Raw genomic sequence first — 17,379 nt, forward strand, 5'->3', positions numbered from 1 at the left:
TACAGTATGGGGGTACAGCTTATTGTGTGCCCAGAACATTCCTTCTCTGTATATTTGTATTTATACATATGGGTAGGGGGTGCCATAGTGTTTCCCTTAGACAGTACAGTATGGGGGTACAGCTTATTGTGTGCCCAGAACATTCCTTCTCTGTATATTTGTATTTATACATATGGGTAGGAGGTGCCATAGTGTTTCCCTTAGACAGTACAGTATGGGGGTACAGCTTATTGTGTGCCCAGAACATTCCTTCTCTGTATATTTGTATTTATACATATGGGTAGGGGGTGCCATAGTGTTTCCCTTAGACAGTACAGTATGGGGGTACAGCTTATTGTGTGCCCAGAACATTCCTTCTCTGTATATTTGTATTTATACATATGGGTAGGAGGTGCCATAGTGTTTCCCTTAGACAGTACAGTATGGGGGTACAGCTTATTGTGTGCCCAGAACATTCCTTCTCTGTATATTTGTATTTATACATATGGGTAGGGGGTGCCATAGTGTTTCCCTTAGACAGTACAGTATGGGGGTACAGCTTATTGTGTGCCCAGAACATTCCTTCTCTGTATATTTGTATTTATACATATGGGTAGGGGGTGCCATAGTGTTTCCCTTAGACAGTACAGTATGGGGGTACAGCTTATTGTGTGCCCAGAACATTCCTTCTCTGTATATTTGTATTTATACATATGGGTAGGGGGTGCCATAGTGTTTCCCTTAGACAGTACAGTATGGGGGTACAGCTTATTGTGTGCCCAGAACATTCCTTCTCTGTATATTTGTATTTATACATATGGGTAGGGGGTGCCTTAGTGTTTCCCTTAGACAGTACAGTATGGGGGTACAGCTTATTGTGTGCCCAGAACATTCCTTCTCTGTATATTTGTATTTATACATATGGGTAGGAGGTGCCATAGTGTTTCCCTTTAGGTTCCCATCAGATTTCAGCTGCTGATTTGGGCCCTTCAGACTGATTCACCAGCGTATCTGTATGAGCACCCCCAACGGGCCTATCTGACTGACAACTGGACTAAAATTCCCCAGAACTCGATCTGGGTCTGATATTGAAGTAACCTTTATATTAGTACATTACCGAGCCCTGAGCACTGAAACTCCCTCAACTGAAAGCTCCTTTTCCCCGGGGCTGTAATACCCTGCAGGCCCAGCAGAGGGCAGTGTTGCACCGGCGGATAAACACACAAGCACTTCATGAAATCAGACTCTTGGTGCTAATAAAGTGAAAGTTCAGGCATTAATGTTACACCGTGAAGTTTCTCTCCCCCCCCCCCCCCGGTTCCATCAGAAGGTGCAGGAGTCGCGCTCTGCAGCAGTCGGAAATCTGTGCGCAGAGAATAAGCGTTAATATAGAGCGCGGTGATTGCCAGCCGGCTGCATGTCTGAGCCGCAGTAACAATGGGAACAGAACTCAAACATGCAGCCTTTTAAAATCCACTTAACTGTAATTGTCTGATTTGTGTTTGTATCAGGGACAATCAATGCTCCCACCCATTGCGCCGGCGCGGGGGGCACAGAGGGCGCGTTAACCGCTTTCCTTCCAAATGAAAGCGGCCGAGAGAAGGCCCCGTTCCGCCATTAGTCTATGGGGGGGGGCCCTCGGCACTAATGAACGCTATTATATTCCGTGGGGCTGGGAGAGATTATTTATTGCGGTATCAAAGGCGACATGGGCCAATGAAAAGCGGCGTTCGGTTCCGCTCGTCCGCTCGCACTTAGAAAGAAACTTATAAGAAATATATAAGTAGAACGTTGGTTTAAATCATATTTTCTTTCATTAGACAAAATACAGATGAGTGAAAGTCGTATTTGACTTATACAGTCAGAATTAAAGGGTAAGTAAAGCTTTTTTTTATACTGGTTCCTGTGTATATTGCAAATGTGGCAATGCCCCTGCCAGTACATGGGCACCCCATTCTGGTGCACTTGGGGGGGGCAAGTATAGGTCCAGCCGGGGCATATGGGGGCAAAGGGCACAAGCCCAACTGAATTAGTGATGGTCAGAAAGAGACGGCGCAGAACCATTCATGGAACTGGGCTCTGTCTGGGCCAAACCATTTACTTGTTAAGGGGGGATGAGAACAGAGTCCAGAGGGAGGGTAAGTCAGTGACCAAGTGCAAAAAGCTTGGGGTGACTCTAATGGGCTGTTCCATCAGGGAGATAATGATCCGGTTCATATCCGTATGACTATTTGGTACCAGGGGGATTACGTTCCTACAGTACCAGGACTGGATCATATGTATTACACAATATAGCACTGCTGCTGGGCAATATACAACGCAAAGACCCCCCCCCTACAGCCGCTGGGGTCTGTTTATACAGGGGAGTCTCGGTATTGGGCCAATGGGACCCCCTCCGTGTATCTCCTGCTAACGGTGCCCCAGTTTCAGCCATTGGGGGTCTCGTCGTTCAGTGCCCCACACCCAAACTGGGGCTGTTCCTGCAGGATCCTGCCAAGGCCTTTATCCTGCAAAAAGCCCAGGTCCAAAAAATGTCCAGATCAATGGATCTGTGGTAGCCACAAGGTTGGACTTGGGTGTCCGGGGCCCACCGGGCTGTCCCTTCATAACCCCCCCACACCAGTTGTGGACCTTCCACCCCCCAAGTGGTGAACCCCCACCCTGCCCCCCCTGTGTGCCACTTTTATTTGTAGCTGCAATCGGGGGATTATGGGAGAAGCAGGACTGGGACTGGGTTGACAGGGTCCCCTGGGTTTTTTCCCCAGTGTCCCGCCGGCCCAGGCCGACCCTGAGTAGCCACAATATGGGGCCAATATTCTGACTCAAGTGGGACCCATCCCACAATCCTTTGCGGTTCCTTATTGCTATAGGAATTACACTGTGGATCTAGGTCTCTGCAGGGGGTAGTTTAACCCTTTCCATGCCAGGATGCCCTGCGCAGCGTTGGTCAAAGTGGTACCAAAGCCCATAGAATCTGTGCCATCAGCACCGCGGATCTAGGGCAGGGGGCACCTACACAGGACTGAGAGGAAGGGCAAATAAAGCAATTATTTATAGAAAAGGAACAGGGCATTCCATGTTTCTATAATAAAGATAGATAAGAGTAGGAATATACGGATATGAAGAGAGAGAGAGACTGGCACAGAGCCGCCTATACCCAGGCACCGCAGCATTGCAGATATCTAGAGATGGCAGCTCTCCCCCCTCCTGCCCGCTGTTGTGTCTGGCACATACTGGGTAAGGGAGGGGGTTTCTGTGCCGCAGATGAGCCTGGCACAGACCTGCAAACCCCTTTAGCGCACTCACCAGCCTGTGTCTGGCACTTACACTGGGGGGGGTCTGTCTGGGAATGGAGGGCTGACCCCCCCCCCTGATGGGATTCACCATCAGTTTTAGGGTGCACTAATGTGTGTGAACAGGCGAGTCTGGCGCTCTGTCTGATATCATGAACGTCCCGCCAGTCTGTGACCTTTAGAGAAGAAGAGCCGGGGGATTGGGCTGCAATGTCTGCCGAGACCTGAGCCGAAGGGGAAGGCAACCCAAGCCCTGCCTGTATCATATTGTCCAATGGAAGCGGCTGCAGTGCTGGGTGTAATGCCACGGCAAGGAAAGGGTTAACCTGGCATCTCACTGCTGCTGCTGGACAAATAGGGGGTTAATGTGTAGGGCGGCTTAGTAACTGTCAGCCTGTGGGAGGGGGTATTTATTAAGCTTTCATTGCAAGTTAACCCTTCCCTAAATTAACCCTTAACCATTGGCTAATTTAGGGGCAAAGCACTGGGAAGAATAATCCCTATCACAGATACCAGCCAATTATACCCCTCGCTGTCTGTGCTTTTACTGGGGCATCTACTGAATCCAGCTCAGCCCTGGGGTAGATTTGCCACCTTGTGCCTTGTAGAGCCAGGCCCACTAGGGGGTAGAACAGACAATTGCACTCAGCTGGGGCATTGGGGCACTCAACAACCAATCAGCAAGTGCCACTGGGTCCTCAAGGAGATATCCACTAATTATGTAGTATGCTCTATATACGTGTGAGTGCAAATATATATATTATATATATGCCTGTGTCTCTCAATATCTTATTTATATACGTGCGCCCCCCCCACATATCAGGCACAAACCTGCACAGATTTGTTTCATTTGGAAATTAAAGTGTCATTTTGGCTCAGGTCTCTGGGAAATTAATTGAGATTCTTTTTTAAACAATTTTCACGCAGTTTCAATTCTCCTCCCACACAGCTCTCTCCCTCTCTGTCTTATGTCTCATTGCTCTGTAACCGGCTCTCTCTATCAGCGCTCTCTGCATTATCCTCTGCCTTCCTAATCTGGGCCTCTGTCTTCTATATTATATATATATGTGTGTGTGCGTAATATCAATTACTGTCACTGTGACTCAGTTATACAGATAGAAAGACTCTCAGCCATAAAGCAGGGCAGGACTGCTGCTTACAATGGGGGGGATCAGATAGGATCTGTGCCACTGTGACAGAATGCTCTGTTATACAGATAGCTAGAATCTCAGCCATAAAGCAGGGCAGGACTGCTGCTTACAATGGGGGGGGATCAGATAGGATCTGTGCCACTGTGACAGAATGCTCTGTTATACAGATAGCTAGAATCTCAGCCATAAAGCAGGGCAGGACTGCTACTTACAATGGGGGGGATCAGATAGGATCTGTGCCACTGTGACAGAATGCTCTGTTATACAGATAGCTAGAATCTCAGCCATAAAGCAGGGCAGGACTGCTGCTTACAATGGGGGGGGGGATAGGATCTGTGCCACTGTGACAGAATGCTCTGTTATACAGATAGCTAGAATCTCAGCCATAAAGCAGGGCAGGACTGCTGCTTACAATGGGGGGGATCAGATAGGATCTGTGCCACTGTGACAGAATGCTCTGTTATACAGATAGCTAGAATCTCAGCCATAAAGCAGGGCAGGACTGCTGCTTACAATGGGGGGATCAGATAGGATCTGTGCCACTGTGACAGAATGCTCTGTTATACAGATAGCTAGAATCTCAGCCATAAAGCAGGGCAGGACTGCTGCTTACAATGGGGGGGGGGATAGGATCTGTGCCACTGTGACAGAATGCTCTGTTATACAGATAGCTAGAATCTCAGCCATAAAGCAGGGCAGGACTGTATAATCCCCAGTAATAGTGTTGGGTTTCTCTCGGCTGAGTGTAACAATATATATTTAATAATAAAGGGCACATAGTACTTTACTGACCGGCTTTGTTTGCCCAATATAAATTAATCTGCGCCACAATAAAGTGATTTTCCCTCGTATTTCTCAGCCACATGAGTTTTCCAATCAGAGTAAAACTATTTCTCCAAAGAAACAGCAGCTTTGCGAGAGAGCCGGGGCCGCGCCGAGAGACATCAGAGAGCGGCGGAAGAATGAGAAGCATCTCTCAATCGCTCTCTTCTTTCTAAAGGGTTTTATTGAGCGGAGTCGGCCCTCGGATGCAGCCGAGCACTTTGTACCTCGCCGCTAAGGTTACGGGGATTGGGAAGGAAAGTAACTTGTTTTTCTCTTACAGAGACTGGAGAGTTGGAAACACTGTACAAGATGGCTGTCTGGCTCTGTGAATCAGCTGCTTCTGCTACAGGATTAGATTGTAAGCTCACTGGGGCAGGGACTGATGGGAATGTGATAGGGACCTTAGATTGTAAGCTCACTGGGGCAGGGGCTGATGGGAATGTGATAGGGACCTTAGATTGTAAGCTCACTGGGGCAGGGACTGATGGGAATGGGATAGAGACCTTAGATTGTAAGCTCACTGGGGCAGGGGCTGATGGGAATGTGATAGAGACCTTAGATTGTAAGCTCACTGGGGCAGGGACTGATGGGAATGTGATAGGGACCTTAGATTGTAAGCTCCACTGGGGCAGGGACTGATGGGAATGTGATAGGGACCTTAGATTGTAAGCTCACTGGGGCAGGGACTGATGGGAATGTGATAGGGACCTTAGATTGTAAGCTCACTGGGGCAGGGGCTGATGGGAATGTGATAGGGACCTTAGATTGTAAGCTCACTGGGGCAGGGACTGATGGGAATGGGATAGGGACCTTAGATTGTAAGCTCACTGGGGCAGGGACTGATGGGAATGGGATAGGGACCTTAGATTGTAAGCTCACTGGGGCAGGGGCTGATGGGAATGTGATAGAGACCTTAGATTGTAAGCTCACTGGGGCAGGGACTGATGGGAATGTGATAGGGACCTTAGATTGTAAGCTCCACTGGCGCAGGGACTGATGGGAATGTGATAGGGACCTTAGATTGTAAGCTCACTGGGGCAGGGACTGATGGGAATGTGATAGGGACCTTAGATTGTAAGCTCACTGGGGCAGGGGCTGATGGGAATGTGATAGGGACCTTAGATTGTAAGCTCACTGGGGCAGGGACTGATGGGAATGGGATAGGGACCTTAGATTGTAAGCTCACTGGGGCAGGGATTGATGGGAATGTGATAGGGACCTTAGATTGTAAGCTCACTGGGGCAGGGACTGATGGGAATGGGATAGGGACATTAGATTGTAAGCTCACTGGGGCAGGGGCTGATGGGAATGTGATAGGCCCTTAGATTGTAAGCTCACTGGGGCAGGGGCTGATGGGAATGGGATAGGGACCTTAGATTGTAAGCTCACTGGGGCAGGGGCTGATGGGAATGGGATAGGGACCTTAGATTGTAAGCTCACTGGGGCAGGCACTGATGGGAATGTGATAGGGACCTTAGATTGTAAGCTCACTGGGGCAGGGACTGATGGGAATGTGATAGGGACCTTAGATTGTAAGCTCACTGGGGCAGGGACTGATGGGAATGGGATAGGGACCTTAGATTGTAAGCTCACTGGGGCAGGGACTGATGGGAATGGGATAGGGACCTTAGATTGTAAGCTCACTGGGGCAGGGACTGATGGGAATGGGATAGGGACCTTAGATTGTAAGCTCACTGGGGCAGGGACTGATGGGAATGGGATAGGGACCTTAGATTGTAAGCTCACTGGGGCAGGGACTGATGGGAATGGGATAGGGACCTTAGATTGTAAGCTCACTGGGGCAGGGACTGATGGGATAGGGACCTTAGATTGTAAGCTCACTGGGGCAGGCACTGATGGGAATGTGATAGGGACCTTAGATTGTAAGCTCACTGGGGCAGGGACTGATGGGAATGGGATAGGGACCTTAGATTGTAAGCTCACTGGGGCAGGGACTGATGGGAATGGGATAGGGACCTTAGATTGTAAGCTCACTGGGGCAGGGACTGATGGGAATGGGATAGGGACCTTAGACTGTAAGCTCACTGGGGCAGGGGCTGATGGGAATGTGATAGGGACCTTAGATTGTAAGCTCACTGGGACAGAGGCTGATGGGAATGGGATAGGGACCTTAGATTGTAAGCTCACTGGGGCAGGGACTGATGGGAATGGGATAGGGACCTTAGATTGTAAGCTCACTGGGGCAGGGACTGATGGGAATGGCATAGGGGCCTTAGATTGTAAGCTCACTGGGGCAGGGACTGATGGGAATGGGATAGGGGCCTTAGATTGTAAGCTCACTGGGGCAGGGACTGATGGGAATGGGATAGGGACCTTAGATTGTAAGCTCACTGGGGCAGGGACTGATGGGAATGGGATAGGGACCTTAGATTGTAAGCTCACTGGGGCAGGGACTGATGGGAATGGGATAGGGACCTTAGATTGTAAGCTCACTGGGGCAGGGACTGATGGGAATGGGATAGGGACCTTAGATTGTAAGCTCACTGGGGCAGGGACTGATGGGAATGGGATAGGGACCTTAGATTGTAAGCTCACTGGGGCAGGGACTGATGGGAATGTGATAGGGACCTTAGATTGTAAGCTCACTGGGGCAGGGACTGATGGGAATGGGATAGGGGCCTTAGATTGTAAGCTCACTGGGGCAGGGACTGATGGGAATGTGATAGGGACCTTAGATTGTAAGCTCACTGGGGCAGGGACTGATGGGAATGTGATAGGGACCTTAGATTGTAAGCTCACTGGGGCAGGGACTGATGGGAATGGGATAGGGACCTTAGATTGTAAGCTCACTGGGGCAGGGACTGATGGGACCAATTTCAACCAAAAATACGGAAATGTTGTCATTTGAGTCTTTTAATTGCCGCAGAGCTTGTTCGTTTGTTGGCTGCGCAGCTATGAGTTGGGGGTGTTTGGCACGGTGGGGGGGGGGGGGCAGTGTTAGTCCAGTGCTTCAGTGGGCCACTTCATCTCCTTACAGAAGTCTCCTTGGGGGTAGCTGGATTTGCCGTAGCGATCCAGTTGCAGCTCTGGGACGCTGGATCTCCAGCCGACAAATCCCTGCGTGGTGCGGGGCACGGGGGGCGAGGGAGCAACCTTGATAGGGAGAGGATGAAACGGGCAGTTAGGCAGCGCCACTTCCAATATATGTGCAACATTGCCAGAAACCGAGCCACTGCTACCCTGACTGTATATAAACTACAAGCAAATAGGATCAAAGTTCAGTGTATGAACCAATAGGATGAAAGCTTGGGGTATGAACCAATAGGATGAAAGCTTGGGGTATGAACCAATAGGATGAAAGCTTGGGGAATGAACCAATAGGATGAAAGCTTGGGGTATGAACCAATAGGATGAAAGCTTGGGGTATGAACCAATAGGATGAAAGCTTGGGGTATGAACCAATAGGATGAAAGCTTGGGGTATGAACCAATAGGATGAAAGCTTGGGGAATGAACCAATAGGATGAAAGCTTGGGGTATGAACCAATAAGATGAAAGCTTGGGGTATGAACCAATAGGATGAAAGCTTGGGGAATGAACCAATAGGATGAAAGCTTGGGGTATGAACCAATAAGATGAAAGCTTGGGGTATGAACCAATAGGATGAAAGCTTGGGGTATGAACCAATAGGATGAAAGCTTGGGGTATGAACCAATAGGATGAAAGCTTGGGGAATGAACCAATAGGATGAAAGCTTGGGGAATGAACCAATAGGATGAAAGCTTGGGGAATGAACCAATAGGATGAAAGCTTGGGGAATGAACCAATAGGATGAAAGCTTGGGGTATGAACCAATAGTATGAAAGCTTGGGGAATGAACCAATAGGATGAAAGCTCGGGGTATGAACCAATAGTATGAAAGCTTGGGGAATGAACCAATAGTATGAAAGGTCGGGCTATGAACCAATAGGATCAGGGCCTGAGCTGACCTGGATGTGCTTCTCCAGCGGGGTGACGGGGTGAATGCGCATGAGTTCAGGGGTTCCCAAACATGGCCGCTCTTTCTTCTCTTCTGTTTCATTTTTCAGTAGCTGAAATGGGATAAAGCACAGTGACTGCTACAGAATTCGTTTTACTTCCCCTTTAACACGTATTTGCTATCGGCCCCTTTACCTCAGCAGGGGGGGTAGTTAGAAAGCCCCAGTTGTCCGGCCATCTCTTGCTGGTCGCCATTTCTGTCTCAATGTGAGCTCTCCTTTAATAAAGAGGGACAGGCCGTGTATTAGGCATTAGGAAAGCCACTCCCCCTCCCAGCCCTGTATCCATAGAAACGCAGAGCGGTGATGTTTTGCAAGTGGGAACCGATGGCAACGGCCATGCTCCCATTCATTGTGTCAGCGGCTAACGAGGGATAATAGGGAATGTAATTAGAGCAGCAATATCATTGGTTGGGGCTACACTGGCTGATACCCCCCCGATCCAATGGCCCCCGCTGTCATTCAGTTGTTTGGCCCTAGGGCCACGTCATAAATTAGCCACTCTAGCCCACCTTGGGCATGCTGGGAGAGAGACAGACAGAGAGTGCCCGTGTGTGGGAGAGAGACAGACAGAGAGTGCCCGTGTGTGGGAGAGAGAGACAGACAGAGAGTGCCCGTGTGGGAGAGAGAGACAGACAGAGAGTGCCCGTGTGTGGGAGAGAGAGACAGACAGAGAGTGCCCGTGTGTGGGAGAGAGAGACAGACAGAGAGTGCCCATGTGTGGGAGAGAGACAGAGAGTGCCCGTGTGGGAGAGAGAGACAGACAGAGAGTGCCCGTGTGTGGGAGAGAGACAGACAGAGAGTGCCCGTGTGTGGGAGAGAGACAGACAGAGAGTGCCCGTGTGTGGGAGAGAGACAGACAGAGAGTGCCCGTGTGTGGGAGAGAGACAGAGAGTGCCCGTGTGGGAGAGAGAGACAGACAGAGAGTGCCCGTGTGTGGGAGACAGACAGACAGAGAGTGCCCGTGTGTGGGAGAGAGACAGACAGAGAGTGCCCGTGTGTGGGAGAGAGACAGACAGAGAGTGCCCGTGTGTGGGAGAGAGAGACAGACAGAGAGTGCCCATGTGTGGGAGAGAGACAGAGAGTGCCCGTGTGGGAGAGAGAGACAGACAGAGAGTGCCCGTGTGTGGGAGAGAGACAGACAGAGAGTGCCCGTGTGTGGGAGAGAGAGACAGACAGAGAGTGCCCATGTGTGGGAGAGAGACAGAGAGTGCCCGTGTGTGGGAGAGAGACAGACAGAGAGTGCCCGTGTGTGGGAGAGACAGACAGACAGAGAGTGCCCGTGTGTGGGAGAGAGACAGACAGAGAGTGCCCGTGTGTGGGAGAGAGAGACAGACAGAGAGTGCCCATGTGTGGGAGAGAGACAGAGAGTGCCCGTGTGGGAGAGAGAGACAGACAGAGAGTGCCCGTGTGTGGGAGAGAGACAGACAGAGAGTGCCCGTGTGTGGGAGAGAGACAGACAGAGAGTGCCCGTGTGTGGGAGAGAGACAGACAGAGAGTGCCCGTGTGTGGGAGAGAGACAGAGAGTGCCCGTGTGGGAGAGAGAGACAGACAGAGAGTGCCCGTGTGTGGGAGACAGACAGACAGAGAGTGCCCGTGTGTGGGAGAGAGACAGACAGAGAGTGCCCGTGTGTGGGAGAGAGACAGACAGAGAGTGCCCATGTGTGGGAGAGAGACAGACAGACAGAGTGCCCGTGTGTGGGAGAGAGACAGACAGAGAGTGCCCGTGTGTGGGAGAGAGACAGACAGACAGAGAGTGCCCGTGTGTGGGAGAGAGACAGACAGAGAGTGCCCGTGTGTGGGAGAGAGACAGACAGAGAGTGCCCATGTGTGGGAGAGAGACAGACAGACAGAGTGCCCGTGTGTGGGAGAGAGACAGACAGAGAGTGCCCGTGTGTGGGAGAGAGACAGACAGACAGAGAGTGCCCGTGTGTGGGAGAGAGACAGACAGAGAGTGCCCGTGTGTGGGAGAGAGAGACAGACAGAGAGTGCCTGTGTGTGGGAGAGAGACAGACAGAGTGCCCGTGTGTGGGAGAGAGACAGACAGAGAGTGCCCGTGTGTGGGAGAGAGACAGACAGAGTGCCCGTGTGTGGGAGAGAGACAGACAGAGAGTGCCCGTGTGTGGGAGAGAGACAGAGAGTGCCCGTGTGGGAGAGAGAGACAGACAGAGAGTGCCCGTGTGTGGGAGACAGACAGACAGACAGAGAGTGCCCGTGTGTGGGAGAGAGACAGACAGACAGACAGAGAGTGCCCGTGTGTGGGAGAGAGACAGACAGACAGAGAGTGCCCGTGTGTGGGAGAGAGACAGACAGAGAGTGCCCGTGTGTGGGAGAGAGACAGACAGAGAGTGCCCGTGTGTGGGAGAGAGACAGACAGAGTGCCCGTGTGTATATGGGAAAGAGACACACAGAGAGTGCCCGTGTGTGGGAGAGAGACAGACAGACAGAGTGCCCATGTGTGGGAGAGAGACAGACAGAGAGTGCCCGTGTGTATATGGGAAAGAGACAGACAGAGAGTGCCCGTGTGTGGGAGAGAGACAGACAGACAGAGTGCCCGTGTGGGAGAGAGAGACAGACAGAGAGTGCCCGTGTGGGAGAGAGAGACAGACAGAGAGTGCCCGTGTGTGGGAGAGAGACAGACAGAGAGTGCCCGTGTGTGGGAGAGAGACAGAGAGTGCCCGTGTGTGGGAGAGAGACAGACAGAGAGTGCCCGTGTGTGGGAGAGAGACAGACAGAGAGTGCCCGTGTGTGGGAGAGAGACAGACAGACAGAGTGCCCGTGTGTGGGAGAGAGACAGACAGAGAGTGCCCGTGTGTATATGGGAGAGAGACAGACAGAGAGTGCCCGTGTGTGGGAGAGAGACAGACAGACAGAGTGCCCGTGTGTGGGAGAGAGACAGACAGACAGAGTGCCCGTGTGTGGGAGAGAGACAGACAGAGAGTGCCCGTGTGTGGGAGAGAGACAGACAGACAGAGAGTGCCCGTGTGTGGGAGAGAGACAGAGAGTGCCCGTGTGTGGGAGAGAGACAGACAGAGAGTGCCCGTGTGTGGGAGAGAGACAGACAGAGAGTGCCCATGTGTGGGAGAGAGACAGACAGAGAGTGCCCGTGTGTGGGAGAGAGACAGACAGAGTGCCCGTGTGTGGGAGAGAGACAGACAGAGAGTGCCCGTGTGTGGGAGAGAGACAGACAGAGAGTGCCCGTGTGTGGGAGAGAGACAGACAGACAGAGAGTGCCCGTGTGTGGGAGAGAGACAGACAGAGAGTGCCCGTGTGTGGGAGAGAGAGACAGACAGAGAGTGCCCGTGTGTGGGAGAGAGAGACAGACAGACAGAGAGTGCCCGTGTGTGGGAGAGAGACAGACAGAGAGTGCCCGTGTGTGGGAGAGAGAGACAGACAGACAGAGAGTGCCCGTGTGTGGGAGAGAGAGACAGACAGACAGAGAGTGCCCGTGTGTGGGAGAGAGAGACAGACAGACAGAGAGTGCCCGTGTGTGGGAGAGAGACAGACAGAGAGTGCCCGTGTGTGGGAGAGAGAGACAGACAGACAGAGAGTGCCCGTGTGTGGGAGAGAGAGACAGACAGACAGAGAGTGCCCGTGTGTGGGAGAGAGACAGACAGAGAGTGCCCGTGTGTGGGAGAGAGAGACAGACAGACAGAGAGTGCCCGTGTGTGGGAGAGAGAGACAGACAGACAGAGAGTGCCCGTGTGTGGGAGAGAGAGACAGACAGACAGAGAGTGCCCGTGTGTGGGAGAGAGACAGACAGAGAGTGCCCGTGTGTGGGAGAGAGAGACAGACAGACAGAGAGTGCCCGTGTGTGGGAGAGAGACAGACAGAGAGTGCCCGTGTGTGGGAGAGAGACAGACAGAGAGTGCCCGTGTGTGGGAGAGAGACAGAGAGTGCCCGTGTGGGAGAGAGAGACAGACAGAGAGTGCCTGTGTGTGGGAGACAGACAGACAGAGAGTGCCCGTGTGTGGGAGACAGACAGACAGAGAGTGCCCGTGTGTGGGAGAGAGACAGACAGAGAGTGCCCGTGTGTGGAAGAGAGACAGACAGAGAGTGCCCGTGTGTGGGAGAGAGACAGACAGAGAGTGCCCGTGTGTGGGAGAGAGACAGACAGAGAGAGACAGATCTCACCAGATACAGTCCTGGGCCACATAGTTGGTTTCCTTCCCCAGTTCCTGACTGGGTTTCGCTGCTGCCATAGTCCCTATTCAGTGCGCCCTGCACAGCCAGACACTCACTTGTGTACACGTTGCCCGGCAACCGGCCACAACCAATCACGGCAGAGCCGGACACTGTCGGAGCAGCTACAGTTTAACCCTCAGTTTAACCCTTCTCAGTATCTGTATAAGAGCAATGGGAGCTGATACTAATAAGAGGCCCCTGGGGGGGGGGGGGGTCAGCTGCTGCAGGTCAGTCCATGATTTAAAGGGGCAGGCCACCTTTAAATTGACATTTAGTATAATATAGACAGTGATATTTTCAGTTATTTAGCTATTTGTTCAGCAGCTCTCTGGTTGCTATGGTATTGTTTCCCTTAGCAACCAGGCATTTCTTTGCTTGAGAGACTGAAATATGAACAGCAGAGGGCCTCAACTGAAATATAATTCATAACAATTAGCAATAACAATTATACAGGAGCCTCACAGAGCAATAGTTTTTAGCTGCCGGGGTCAGCGACCCCCATTTGAAACTGGAATGATGTAGAAGAAGAAGGCAAATAATTCAAAAACTATAACAAATAAATAATGAAGACCAATTGCAAAGTTGCTAGGAATAGGCCATTCTATGACATATTAAACATTAACTTTAATAAACTACAAGTCCCATCATTCCAAGCAGGTTTCATCGTTTGGGGAGGGGGGGGTGTCTCTGTGTATCACAGGGCACAGTCTGTACCTTTAAGAGATAGAGGAAGAGAAATGGACTTCTAACCAGGGCAATTAGTTCCCTTGTTACCCCCCCAGCAACATCGTGATGGAGACAGTGACAGCGCCGTTACCTGGGGCCCAAACTTGCTGCACCGATATAGGTCACGTATTGCCTGTAACGCGCCGGGCCGAGCCGCTGGGGGGTGAGCCGAATATCCATATTCCACATGCCTCCACTGTCCCCTACGGGGGGGTTAGTAACTAATCCCACTACTGAGTCACTCCTGCTCTGTATATTTGTATTTATACATATGGGTAGGGGGTGCCATAGTGTTTCCCTTAGACAGTACAGTATGGGGGTACAGCTTATTGTGTGCCCAGAACATTCCTTCTCTGTATATTTGTATTTATACATATGGGTAGGGGGTGCCATAGTGTTTCCCTTAGACAGTACAGTATGGGGGTACAGCTTATTGTGTGCCCAGAACATTCCTTCTCTGTATATTTGTATTTATACATATGGGTAGGGGGTGCCATAGTGTTTCCCTTAGACAGTACAGTATGGGGGTACAGCTTATTGTGTGCCCAGAACATTCCCTCTCTGTATATTTGTATTTATACATATGGGTAGGGGGTGCCATAGTGTTTCCCTTAGACAGTACAGTATGGGGGTACAGCTTATTGTGTGCCCAGAACATTCTTTCTCTGTATATTTGTATTTATACATATGGGTAGGGGGTGCCATAGTGTTTCCCTTAGACAGTACAGTATGGGGGTACAGCTTATTGTGTGCCCAGAACATTCCTTCTCTGTATATTTGTATTTATACATATGGGTAGGGGGTGCCATAGTGTTTCCCTTAGACAGTACAGTATGGGGGTACAGCTTATTGTGTGCCCAGAACATTCCTTCTCTGTATATTTGTATTTATACATATGGGTAGGGGGTGCCATAGTGTTTCCCTTAGACAGTACAGTATGGGGGTACAGCTTATTGTGTGCCCAGAACATTCCTTCTCTGTATATTTGTATTTATACATATGGGTAGGGGGTGCCATAGTGTTTCCCTTAGACAGTACAGTATGGGGGTACAGCTTATTGTGTGCCCAGAACATTCCCTCTCTGTATATTTGTATTTATACATATGGGTAGGGGGTGCCATAGTGTTTCCCTTAGACAGTACAGTATGGGGGTACAGCTTATTGTGTGCCCAGAACATTCTTTCTCTGTATATTTGTATTTATACATATGGGTAGGGGGTGCCATAGTGTTTCCCTTAGACAGTACAGTATGGGGGTACAGCTTATTGTGTGCCCAGAACATTCCTTCTCTGTATATTTGTATTTATACATATGGGTAGGGGGTGCCATAGTGTTTCCCTTAGACAGTACAGTATGGGGGTACAGCTTATTGTGTGCCCAGAACATTCCTTCTCTGTATATTTGTATTTATACATATGGGTAGGGGGTGCCATAGTGTTTCCCTTAGACAGTACAGTATGGGGGTACAGCTTATTGTGTGCCCAGAACATTCCTTCTCTGTATATTTGTATTTATACATATGGGTAGGAGGTGCCATAGTGTTTCCCTTAGACAGTACAGTATGGGGGTACAGCTTATTGTGTGCCCAGAACATTCCTTCTCTGTATATTTGTATTTATACATATGGGTAGGAGGTGCCATAGTGTTTCCCTTAGACAGTACAGTATGGGGGTACAGCTTATTGTGTGCCCAGAACATTCCCTCTCTGTATATTTGTATTTATACATATGGGTAGGAGGTGCCATAGTGTTTCCCTTAGACAGTACAGTATGGGGGTACAGCTTATTGTGTGCCCAGAACATTCCTTCTCTGTATATTTGTATTTATACATATGGGTAGGGGGTGCCATAGTGTTTCCCTTAGACAGTACAGTATGGGGGTACAGCTTATTGTGTGCCCAGAACATTCCTTCTCTGTATATTTGTATTTATACATATGGGTAGGAGGTGCCATAGTGTTTCCCTTAGACAGTACAGTATGGGGGTACAGCTTATTGTGTGCCCAGGACATTCCCTCTCTGTATATTTGTATTTATACATATGGGTAGGAGGTGCCATAGTGTTTCCCTTAGACAGTACAGTATGGGGGTACAGCTTATTGTGTGCCCAGAACATTCCTTCTCTGTATATTTGTATTTATACATATGGGTAGGAGGTGCCATAGTGTTTCCCTTAGACAGTACAGTATGGGGGTACAGCTTATTGTGTGCCCAGAACATTCCTTCTCTGTATATTTGTATTTATACATATGGGTAGGGGGTGCCATAGTGTTTCCCTTAGACAGTACAGTATGGGGGTACAGCTTATTGTGTGCCCAGAACATTCCTTCTCTGTATATTTGTATTTATACATATGGGTAGGAGGTGCCATAGTGTTTCCCTTAGACAGTACAGTATGGGGGTACAGCTTATTGTGTGCCCAGAACATTCCCTCTCTGTATATTTGTATTTATACATATGGGTAGGAGGTGCCATAGTGTTTCCCTTAGACAGTACAGTATGGGGGTACAGCTTATTGTGTGCCCAGAACATTCCCTCTCTGTATATTTGTATTTATACATATGGGTAGGAGGTGCCATAGTGTTTCCCTTAGACAGTACAGTATGGGGGTACATCTTATTGTGTGCCCAGAACATTCCTTCTCTGTATATTTGTATTTATACATATGGGTAGGGGGTGCCATAGTGTTTCCCTTAGACAGTACAGTATGGGGGTACATCTTATTGTGTGCCCAGAACATTCCTTCTCTGTATATTTGTATTTATACATATGGGTAGGGGGTGCCATAGTGTTTCCCTTAGACAGTACAGTATGGGGGTACAGCTTATTGTGTGCCCAGAACATTCCTTCTCTGTATATTTGTATTTATACATATGGGTAGGGGGTGCCATAGTGTTTCCCTTAGACAGTACAGTATGGGGGTACAGCGTAACCTATTGGAGTTCTAATTACCAATTAGGACAGTAATTAAACCAGCCGAGCCGCTAATCAGGCTGGGAAAGGTTATTCATTCCCCCGTTTAATCGACTCCTGCTGCTCCCCCGGTGCCATTAATCTGCCGCCGCTCTAATATTCCCAAACGCTCGGATGAGGGAAAAGGGACGGTTTTAAATAAAAAATCAGATCGGATCCCGTCAGGCTAAAGAGCCGCCAGTTCTCAGGTTCTTGGATCTCTTATTTATAAGCATGTGCCCGCCCCTTTTGTGACACCATCAGTGGGCGGGG

At 50.0% G+C, this 17,379-nt stretch overlaps 1 protein-coding gene across 2 annotated transcripts in view; it reads right to left on the reverse strand.

Moving 5' to 3' along the window:
- Positions 1–8,104: 8,104 nt before the first annotated feature.
- The window catches only part of c20orf85 (chromosome 20 open reading frame 85), a 204,826-nt gene continuing 195,551 nt past the window's right edge, over positions 8,105–17,379 (reverse strand). The window contains exons 1-4 of one of the 2 annotated variants that reach the window (XM_031894220.1): positions 13,380–13,523; positions 9,382–9,463; positions 9,198–9,299; positions 8,105–8,362 (exon numbers count right to left, since the gene is read on the reverse strand). In XM_031894220.1, the coding sequence (XP_031750080.1) occupies positions 8,207–8,362; positions 9,198–9,299; positions 9,382–9,463; positions 13,380–13,447 (408 nt within the window). In that variant the 5' untranslated portion in view covers positions 13,448–13,523 and the 3' untranslated portion in view covers positions 8,105–8,206. Of the gene's footprint in view, positions 8,363–9,197; positions 9,300–9,381; positions 9,464–13,379; positions 13,524–17,379 lie in introns of those variants that run through there. The other variant, XM_031894221.1, reaches the window with a different exon arrangement.

This window comes from Xenopus tropicalis, chromosome 10 (genome assembly GCF_000004195.4).
Source record: "Xenopus tropicalis strain Nigerian chromosome 10, UCB_Xtro_10.0, whole genome shotgun sequence".
Lineage (NCBI taxonomy): Eukaryota > Metazoa > Chordata > Amphibia > Anura > Pipidae > Xenopus > Xenopus tropicalis.